The 11,599-nt window shown below is 32.5% G+C and overlaps 1 protein-coding gene across 1 annotated transcript; it reads left to right on the top strand.

Annotated features, from left to right (window-relative positions):
* The first annotated feature begins 370 nt into the window (after window positions 1–370).
* LOC133179709 (buccalin-like) lies at window positions 371–10,973 on the top strand. The gene is made up of 2 exons (XM_061314654.1): window positions 371–499; window positions 9,476–10,973. Exon 2 carries the CDS (start codon window positions 9,507–9,509, stop codon window positions 10,302–10,304), a length of 798 nt encoding a protein of 265 aa, XP_061170638.1. The 5' UTR covers window positions 371–499; window positions 9,476–9,506; the 3' UTR covers window positions 10,305–10,973.
* The last annotated feature ends 626 nt before the right edge of the window (window positions 10,974–11,599 follow it).

Here is an 11,599-nt window from a genome sequence, read left to right as displayed (position 1 = left end):
TATTTTAAATCCTCATACGTTTTCACAATCGTCCTCAATTTTATTTGTTGCGCTGTCAACTACAATGTGCGTTAACCATTTTTGTCCCTTTTTTGCGTTATAGGGTATCATCAAACATCAATTGGGAAGGCATTAAATGCTCTGCGTCTGGCAATAATCGAATTAGCCTTAATTGCTTACTGCATGCAGTTGTTATTGCAAATAGCGCCCGCCCTCTTTACGGGGGAGATGTCAAATGCCTGTTCCGGGAAAAGTGTTCGATTGATTGACAATAGCCCTCCACTATTGGCGCTATGGGTCGTATTGATCCTGACTTACCCTCCCACTTCTAAGTTCCGATATAAATCGAAAGCCATCGACGCTGAAGTGAAACTTTTTAATATTATCATTGTTGAAATTTTTAATTCTATACACCATTTCGTTGGAGTAAACATATCAGTGACCATCTACAGTCTACTCTTTTGGTTTAACACAGACTTTTTGGGAAGAGGACTCTAAGGTAAGGTACAAAATACACTTTTTATAGTGTCCGAGTTTTGAACAACAAGGTGAAAACATGATGCTTTTTTACGGAAAATAATATATTGGTGACTAGCTAAAGACAATTTATTTTAGACAAGTTTATTTTAATTAGTTTCTTTTTTGAAACAATAATGAAAGATCATTACATTTTACGTAAGATAATGTTTTATTTCTGTAATTTGACATTCGAAAACCTGTTAACAGATGCCAAATAATAATCTTAATCATTGGACTCTCGTGTTTTCCCGATTTATATGAAACCAAAAGCCATATATCATGCTAATGGGTTACTAACGACTATCTTTATGACATGGAACACTTCTAAAATCATTATTTATGTATATAGTCTTAAAACATTCTTTTCTATTCTAAGTAAGTTATTGTCTGAAGATGTAATGCACCATTGCATATGCTTCTGAATTTTCGAGAATTACAAAATATATCCATACAAATCTAAAACGTGTTGATAGAGAAGAAATTTAGCAGAGAGATAGCGTGAAAAATCCCTTAAATACTATACCCAATATCTTGCCATAACAAGAAATCATTAAAACAACTTCTCCAAGCATTAGTTGAAAACTAATCATAGCTTTCATATTATGGAAAAAATAAATCTAGCTTCACCGAATAGGTGAGTTCTGTGTAAAATTGAAGATTTCAATAATTGTTCACTAACCACTATGTCTCTAGATATTCATTTCCCGTTGTCGTATCTCTAATTGTGAAAAATATTGTCGTCGTTATACGGTGTCCAGGCCGTCCAGGGACCCTTGAAACACTTATACATCTCTGAAATGTCACTTGTCAAACATGTACAGTCTTTGCAAAAACGATTACTGGTTTTAAACACCACGATTCTGCTTTCACTAAAGGTGCTATACGCCTTATCATTTACCTCGTTTAGCTACTATAATATTTTCTAAAACGTGGGATAATTTTGAATTTGGAGAAAAGACAAAACAAACTTTTTTAAAATCTCTGTAGTAATTTGTCGTGAAAAGTCCCTACATGTGAAAGTTTTCTTTATCAAAGGAGATGAGTGAACAAGGCGTGCAGAATGCCTTTAGCTTCAGATATATAAAAATCATATGCAGTTCGTGAATTTAGAATTTAGAGTAAAGTTCTCATTATTGAAATTGTTGAAAATATGGTAAACAAATGTTTCTGAGGAAAATGTTCTTAACAAAAATTATTCTGTTATTTAAAAGTATTGTGGTATTCGTGGGATTCGAACCTTAAGTAATAAAAAACCTGAGTAGCATTCTGTTTTGAGACAAACACGCTAACCACTACGCTACACAACTCCTGCATTATACATGTAGTATGAGAAAATGATCCTTTTTGCGCTCTTAATTAAGTGTGTACATATATATGCTATTTCATAGGCAAATAATATTTGAGCTTTTTTGTGAATTGTGAAGATTTTACACAAAAGATACTTTAATGTTGCATGTAATATCAAAATTTTGTTATAATTGAGATTTAATTTTTCATCTTCATGTTTGTCGCACTGTAGGCATTTCGCTCGCCTTGTTCGCCCATATCCTTTACGATCAATCGGTCGAATAATATTTGCCCTTTTTTATATTCTATAAATGATTAGTTTGAAATCATGTAACCATTAGAATTTAATAACTGTTTCATTTAATTTATTTGAATCTGTGAATGCAGACATTTTTTATTATTATTAAACTTGAGATTATTAATGAAATATTTAGAGAAGTCTTTTAAAGGAGGATCCAGGATGTCACAGAGTGCACAAAGTTTTTTAAAAAAAGAAAGGAACATAACAGAAACTCTATACTTGAAGTGAATATTAGATTTATCAAAACTTTCTTATTTTTATTGAGTGCGCACTGGATGCGCCCCCCCCCTCCCTTAAATCTGGCATGGTTGTTTTCCAGATATATGGACGACCCGACATATAAAATCATGTCTACTCCAGTCCAATGCATTTCGTTGAAACTCAATTGAATGAAAGTATTTAAAGAAATTTTCCCCAAAATTTTGTAAATTTTAATTCCTCTTGGATATCATGTTTCATTCTATTAGATATACATGTATCTCAAGTTCTAAACTTGACCTTTATTCTATTCTAAGACGGTATTGCTTCGAACTTCACAGGATATTTTATTTAAAACGTCTAACAAACTTTATTTCCAAATATGTATTGTTTGTTGAACACAAATTAACCATTTCGTCTTTCTGCGAAAAGAAAGAAGAGAAAAGTATACTAATGAAATTGATTGGATACCATCTCATGAAGTTTGAGAGAAAATGACATGAAATGTAGTCTGAAAATCAAGTAGGTATAGTGTATACACTACTCTCTAAGCCATAAAAATCAAGGCATTTGTCATATCATCCTGACAGACATAGTCAAAAATACTATTAAAACTTAGTACATTCCCACCTGTAAATTCGACTTTATTAAAAATATTATTAAAACTTAGTACTCCCACCTGTTAATTCAACTTTATTAAATACACCTCTATGAAAGAAATTCCCAATGCAGCTTATATTTCTAAACAAAAGGTTGTAACGAAACTATTTTTCCCCTCAAGGTTTTAGAAATATTTTTATGACAATAAATCATGTTAATTAATCATGGTTTGGAATTAAGCAATCTGAATAACATACATCCAAAGATGTGCTGATCACATCAAAGACTGTACATTGTACAAGAAAATGAACTTTTTCTATTGAACTCTGAAAATTGGAAGTTTGTAATTCCTCAAGATCTGTAAGATCCAACTATTCTCGTGTAAAAAGTTTTGACAAAAGAAATTTCGGATCGCAAGAAGCTTTTAAAAAGCTTAACGCAACTTTTGCAGCATCAATGACATAAACATCGTAGCATTATATTAATTAAAGATTAATGAAAGATCGTTCTTTAGCATAATGTTGTGCAATATGGAAGATCGCGGACAGCTGGTTTAATACAATTATCTGCTCACTGTATATTTATTTTTATTTATGTCGCGTGTCAATTTTCTGGGGATTTTTTTTACGTGCATGAAGGATTAAATTAAGATTGATTCGAGTTTTCTAAAATCTTTGGGTTAGACGTGAAATCGACACAAGAGTTAGACAGATGTGATGAATTAGATCAATTTTCCCACAAGTGTTGAAATGATTTACATCGAGTTAAGATTTTGTTCACAGCATCCTATGTCCGCCTTTAGTTTGTCTCATAAACTAATTATTGTATCATGTTTGGAAACATATTAAATTTTAATATGGAAAGATAATGCTACCGACGTTTGTCCATCTACACAAGGGTATTAGATTTGTGTAATCCTGTTTCCAATAAAATGTAGGAAGTTTCTCGTGTAATCCAAAGAGGTCCTACTTGTAATAGAATGAATGCCTGTCAGAGAAGGAAATTTTAAAACTACCTTCTGTTAACAATAGGTTCATGTGAACAAGTGACAAACCAATATGTACCAAGCAAGCATCTGTTTTTGTTAACTTTATGAAAAATGAGACACTCTTTGGACACTTAACTACAGTAAATCATTTTTATTCTGCTAGAGATTTCATTTCCTATACCATATTATTACGTGTTTTAACATTATAAGGGAACCTTCACTTTAATGGATAGCAATTTTGATTTTCCAGATGATAAGAAATCCACCATTATTAGACTAAATGTTTATATCGACAATGAGTTCCAATTCTTTTATAAAAACTTACTGAATGTCCAAAACCCCTACAAGACTACACGATCGGATCACAGCTAGCTGAACTCGGCATGAATACGAGTCATGAAGTTTTGAAATCGGAGGGGACTATACATGTTTTCCTCCTCGTCTCTCTGTTTGTCCCACCGTCAGTCTGTCCCACTTGTTTTTTTTTAAAAACTCTTTTTAAACGTTTGCAGATATTGAGCTGTTTTTGGTAAGTGAGTGAGATTTCGTTATGCATCGAGAATTGTTAATGGAATAACAGCCTTTTAATTTTTTTTTCGAGGATTGTTAATGGAATAACAGCCTTTTATTTTTTTTTTTAAGGGAGAGCCAGATTTCCCATTTGTTATTTCGCATCCCCCCACCCTAAACGCTTGCAGACATTGAGCTGCTTTTTCTACCTTGAAGAGTTATAGATCAAGATTGCACTTTGTTCCGCTTCAATAGTTTTTTATGGAATCACGGTCCTTTGGATTTTTAAGGGGGCAGCCAGATTACAGTTGCTGGTATGCTTGTTCTCAATAATCAGTGGTGAGCGCACGTGATACAAAAACGCGTACAGAACATGTGGTAAATAAAGAAACAGTACAAATGGAGGTTATTTTAATTTCTTGACATAAAAACTTAGGAACATGAAAATAAAGTTAAATTTAAAAAAAAAAAAATCAATTTTGCGAATTTCAGTCTCTTGATACCAGTAATCATACCTTTATGGAAACTTGTCGTCTTTATTATATATCGAGCAAACTTGATGTTAAAAACTGAAAAGTAAAAAAAAAAAAAAAAAAAAAAAAAAAAAAAGAAAAAAAAGAAGAGTTGTTCAGTCTCTTGATATCAATACCCATACCTCTACAGAAACTGAATAAAAGGCTCTCTTTATTATAGTTGTAGCCAGTTCAACATAGTACCAGACATTCGAAATTATTGGTCAGGATATTTTGGCTAAATCAGAGAAATGCCAGATTAAAACTTTATGGGTGTAATGATGAAAAACGCAATGCAGATTGTATCAATGCATTTTTTTCTCTCTCAGCCTTGTTTCTTCAACGTAAATGTAATCAAACCTTGTGTGCAAATATAAGATAAGATAAGATAAGATTTATTGATCCCAATTTGGGGCCCCTCAGGGCATACAAGTAAAGAATTATATACACAAGAAGAAATTCAAAATTGATAGTAACAACATGTCGATATTAAGAGAAAAGAAAAGAAACTAACTAAATATATATTTTAACAGGTCAGCGACTGATAAATATTGTCCCAGTATTTCATTATGAAATTGATTTGATAAATGCACTTTTCATCCAAAAAAAAGTCTACGATTACAATTAAATTAGACAGAAAAAATTAGATATACTCATGGTTATAGTAATTTCATTTATTCTCTTTAAAAAATTCAGCAATGTTTTACTCGCTATGAAATCAAAATTAAACGTCAGAATTTTTTTTATAGTGTATTACATCAAAAAAAAAAAAAAAAAAAAAAAAAAAAAAAAAAAAAAAAGAATCGAAAATAAATAATACTGATGAGGTTAAATATTCATAAATTATTAGCATATCATGTCTATTTACATCGATCTGAAAGTGGTTTCTCTCAATAAATATCAATGAAGTATTTACTATCTCGATGACATTCACTGTTGCTATGTTAAGTACCACACAAAACCACTCGCTAAATAACACTCACAATGGAAGACATTTATATTGATATTTATCCTCCAACACTGCAATCTTCAAGCCTTTAAGCCGTGAAAAGTTATGTCAATAACGACAAAAATTAGTAACCGCTTCTTTGTAAGCGCATATTCCCCTTGGGATTATTAGTTCTCCATTTAGATTTCATTAAAAAGACTAGTCTTTATTTTTTTCTTTTGTAAATCAATCAAAAAAGTGTAATGAAATGATTGTTCTTAGTTGTAATAATCAAAATGTGTGTGTGTTTTTGTTTTTTTTTTTTACAAATCAAGTGGCGCCTATTAATCGAGGTTGTATTTGCATCAGACTCAATTGCTTCATCTCTAGAACGCCTAACTTAGTGTGTTTACAACATATATCTAGATCCATAAATCATGAAAGGTCATTCGTAGATGTAAAGAGTCTGCACCAGATATTCATGTACATAATAGGAATAAATATACCTGGTGCCATTTTGTCCAAATTTACAAGTGTTTTGAATTACAAATCAAACATTCTTACTTTCCCTTTAACTGAAATAGGTATTATTGTCTTTGGAAAAGATACTTCATGAAAACAAAAACAACACCCAAAACATTTCAGTCAGCTTTTAAATATTAACTAAACAACTATTATTTTTAGATATAAAGAGACTGTTCCTCTTTGGAATATCAACTTAAGCAGTTTCGCATACCAGTAATTTTTCTTATACCTACTAACAGAGAAAAGATAGTGCTACATGTATACTTGCTATAATTATGAGCTCTCCTTATCTGACATTTCCTCTAAGATACCTGGAGAAATTTCTTTTTAGAATTTTATTTGATGATAAAGTTGTAAACCAGAATCTTTTCTATAATGCCCGAGGTGAGCATTGCCGTTCATACTGGCGTCTTTGTTTTCTCTATTGATGCCTGTGGTCACAGGAATCTTCAATATACCAGGCTGGTATGTGATTAGGCGATGGACGAGGTGTAAAATTATAGGATTCCCTCTCGTTTTACAGACTTCATCGTTTGATGTTGGCTCTATTATGGTTTACAGTTACTTATTATCCGACAAATAATAAGGGATGTCATACAACTCGGAACACATTATAGACCTGATCCGGAAAGCGTTTGTTTCACTTTAAGTTTCTTATTGGTCATTAGTTATAAAAGTAAGAAGTGGCCGGGTATAATCAAAGTTAAGCGGATTTCCCCCATGAGTTATGTATATTCCAAACTATATTACTGAGTTTTTATTTTTCTGAAAAAATATACGTTGTTTGAATGTTGATAAAATAATGTGTAATATTCAGAATTCATCGTCGGATTGACGTTTTCTTTGATTAAAGTGAATCCTCACCTCGTGTACTGAAAATTACAGTAGTGAATCTGTCGATATATTATTAATCAAGGCGACATTTAATTACAAGATATGTAGGTGTGATTATTTATTCGTGCCTTATCATAATATCGATATACAACCCGAGATAAAAGAAATCACAAAATTACACGAAAGAGCGCCAATATTTATAATCTCAACGGTTGGGATTTTTTAATCAGTCTTGGTAATTTCATACAAGGTCTTTTGGGTCTATGTCTTCGTTTCCGATGCAATTAAGCAAATGACATGACATTTTGTGTGTAACCTCAGTAAAAGCAACGCAACATCTGAGTACAGTAATTAACGGCGGTGTACAGTTTTCACATCCGTACTCTATATCAATATTTGGAAAACACCATCGATAGCTTGTAAAAATCGTCATCAATGTTATATGCAAATATTTGTTAACAAATACTCTCTGATGCCTATCCTTGTCCAATTATGGGTTCATATAAAGAAAAGAACTTAAACTACACTTCTACGTCATGGCTACCATATTTGCTCAGAGATAAAACTGTTACTGTGAACACAACAGTCATGCAATGCATAAGTCGTGTTTCATTTTGAAAACATGCAACATCTAGATCTTGCTATAGCAAGCCAACTGCCAGCAGTTTAAATGATAAATCTACTACCTCGCCTTAAATATATTATATATTTAAGTTAAATCATATGCAGTTTCGCACAAAAGGTTTTGCAATAATCTTATGAAAGAGTCGATTTAATGAGAGCACTTCGAGCTTTTTTTCAGCTGATGAAATTCACCTCCTTTACATAGCTAACGGTAAACGCGCCGTTAGATACTTTTTATTTTGTGGGGTAAAAACAAATACAATTTTTGTTTGTTTTATTTTGATAAAAGAAATCTTTGCATTGGAAATTTTAACTGCTATTTCACATGACATGATTACAGATGTCTTCTAGTTGATTTATGATCAAGCTCTTAAAATCTCCCTGCACATTGCAGAGGAAAATATCATCAATCCTAATCCCTTATTAAAAACACAAGTGATTTAATTCTCTCTCTCTCTCTCTCTCTCTCTCTCTCTCGTGTTGTATTTTTTTTAAGTCTAGAGAAAGTCTAATTAATTTTAAAATGTCTTTTATACACTTGTTCACCATAAAAGGTGATTTACTTCGGTTGGTCATTAGTCTTTTAGATCTATTATATGTTCATAATGAAATTCCATGTATTTCACCACGGTTAAGAATTGTGTAGAAAAGCAGCATAATGAATACTTCCCCTGTTATTTTACTGATTTAAAGATATAAAGTATAATCCGATATTTACATTCATTTTATTCTTTAAAAAATGAATTTTTTTAGCATCTTACGTAGCTGCACTGACGGACTGTAGGCATTCGAAAATGAATTAAATTGTGGAATTTGTGAAAAAAAGACATTTTTTTTCTGTTTATCAACATTTATATGTGTTTACCAACATGTTTTATTAAATACTGACAGTATAAAGACCTTATTTCCAAAATGTTTTTCTTGAGTGTTGCTAGATTGAACATATCGAAAAGTTGACTGCTGTAAAAAATCGACTTTCAGAATTTTTTCCTTGTAAAGGAGGGTCATCATGTCATACCATAACGGAATATGCATTTTAGGATGGCCATTTTCTTATGAACTCGCAAACGAATAAAACGTCAGTATTTGCTATCTGTGAATGCAATGAATGTAAAAATAATGCAAGCCTTTGTTTCATCTTGTTTAAGCAAAAAAGTGTTTTGCATGCTTTTAAATAAACGTGTCAAGTGGTTGTTTCATAGACAGCTTATTAGGGATACAGACATAAAGGACAACAGACAGCCAATTCTTAAATAACTTTAACTTTATACCTGATCTCTTGCACCATAGTTTCCTGTTCGTTAACGTAACACAGACATGACGGAATAAAATGACCGCTAGCCAGGCAAAGACAGTTGATTGTCGTCTCTTCGTTCATTACTCTATACCACTTAATTGAAACTAGAATTGACAATGTTAAACTCTTTGGTCAGGTGTTCTTTTTTCAGCTTGAATTGATAAATCGATCACAGAGTGTTTTGCAGTAAATTGCTCTTGTTTAAAAAAAAAAGACTAAGTCATTAATGACCGAAGTCTAAACTTTAGTCAGACTATTTTCAGTACCATTTGTCTTGAATTCTTGCTTTTAATGCTAGTGTGTTTTCATTGAAGTCTTACTCAATTTATTAAAAAAATATTACTTATTGCAGATTACTGAAAACAGCAAACGGATCAGTGGACATGTGGCCTGCGAACTATGCTAATATAGTGTTTGGATGTATTTGTTTAGTTCAAGTATTTGTATTTGCCGTTTCACAGCACATTGCTTTAAATAACGAGGACCTTACGAAACATTTGGATAATATAAAACTTTTAAACAAACAAACGGAAAACGGCTCACCAAAACATACAGATGACTCCTTTGAATTTCAAAATAGTGATTTAGGCGAACTTACCGACGAAGACAAACGTGCATTGGACAGATATTCTTTTTTTGGTGGACTCGGAAAACGCGGACTAGATAGGTACAACTTCTTTGGCGGAATTGGAAAACGTGCTTTGGATAAATATGGTTTTTTCGGTGGTATTGGAAAGCGAGCCCTTGACCGATATGGGTTTTCTGGATCACTAGGGAAAAGAGGCCTGGATAGATATTCATTTATGGGTGGCATCGGCAAACGGGGTTTAGACCGGTACGGCTTTGCGGGGAGTTTAGGAAAGAGAGCGTTAGATCGATACGGATTTATTGGTAGTCTTGGAAAAAGAAAGCTTGACCGGTTTGGATTCATGGGAGGCTTGGGTAAACGTCGTCTGGATTCTCATCGATTTTTTGGAGGACTGGGAAAACGAGCGGCGGATCTGTACGAAAAACAGGCAGCATCCTCCCCGGATATCGTTCAGGAATTGTACACAGGTGAAAAACCCATGCAAAAACGGTTATATCCTTACTGGTACTATAGGCAAAGCGGAAGACCAATATTCACCCAAACTAGAGGAATAGATAGATTCTCCTTTGCTGCAAGGCTTGGAAGGAGATAAACGGAGAAAACAATTGAGAGGAGACGATTGTCAAAATGGTCCAGAAATATAATTAAACATATCTACATAACTTTTTAGAAACATGTCCTCAGCCTTAAATTATTGTTCATGCTGGAAAAATACTATCATTTGTGCTCTGTGGGTATACTGACAATCTGAAAATTCGAAAAGGAAGATGTTTATATTTGTTACTTATTTGTATATTAGTCGGAAATTTGATATGAATTTTTCAGTTTTGAAATACCAGAAATTTTATTTTGGGAAATGTCTTTGTGAACGATCGGTATGAAAAGGCAATGCTTGCACTAAAGCAATTCCATAATATCTACAATCGCAAAAATGGACATAGTTACATACACGTAACTGATGGCATATTATTAATGTTTTGTTACAAGCTTAATTGTGTGCAATATCTCGGTTAACCTGCGTTTGTTTGATGTTGGATGTCTCTTTTGCCACCATTTGGATTAATAAAAAGTGAACTGATTTGAACTTCAGCTAGGAAACCGAAAACAAGAGCCTAGTTTAAATGAACCTTACAGTACGTTAAAACAAAACATTCATTGGATGCGGTTCTTTAAAAAAAACAATTTGCACAATAATTAATAAATCTCGGACTAAATTTTAGAAATCTTGGATTTAAATGAAAATAAACGAAGTTGAAAACACTCTTTTGTGTCTCTTGTCTATTTTGGGCATGATGGTTATTAAAATGAGTTTAAACTTTACAAACGAATTAGTGATAAGTTGATACATCATGTGAAAAAAGCAGGTAGGTCACATTTTTGTATCTGTATTAAGTACAGGCCACCAGGGAGAAAACCCGTTACTTGCGTTACAAGTACCGGCGGTTTGTACATATTCATATGATACAAAATATGGTTGTCTTGCTATTTTTCACATTTTTGTCGAAACGGAGTCACTCTAGATATTCTACCTGTAGGACAAGTCAAATGTACTGTTAAATGAAACAGATATTCTTTTACAACAACAGACTTCATTAATTAGCAGAACATTACGTCCAAGAACAGGACCTTGTGGTAAGCCACAAAGAAATCAAGAACATCCCCGCTGCAGGTACACACACACAGAGATATATATATATATATATATATATATATATATATATATATATATATATATATATATATATAATTTGAGTCTTTTGCGAAAGATTGGGATGCGGCTGAAATGTTGCAAGTTCTACGTGGATGTGTATGAGTGTAAAAAAAATATAAAAGTCAAAGTGAATGCTATATATTTTAAATTTGAATTTATCGTATTGGCTTTAAAAT

Source organism: Saccostrea echinata, unplaced genomic scaffold (genome assembly GCF_033153115.1).
Source record: "Saccostrea echinata isolate AGI-Se365-2 ecotype Australia unplaced genomic scaffold, CSIRO_AGI_Sech_v1 ptg000001l, whole genome shotgun sequence".
NCBI lineage: Eukaryota > Metazoa > Mollusca > Bivalvia > Ostreida > Ostreidae > Saccostrea > Saccostrea echinata.
This window is presented reverse-complemented; position numbering and strand designations above follow the sequence as displayed.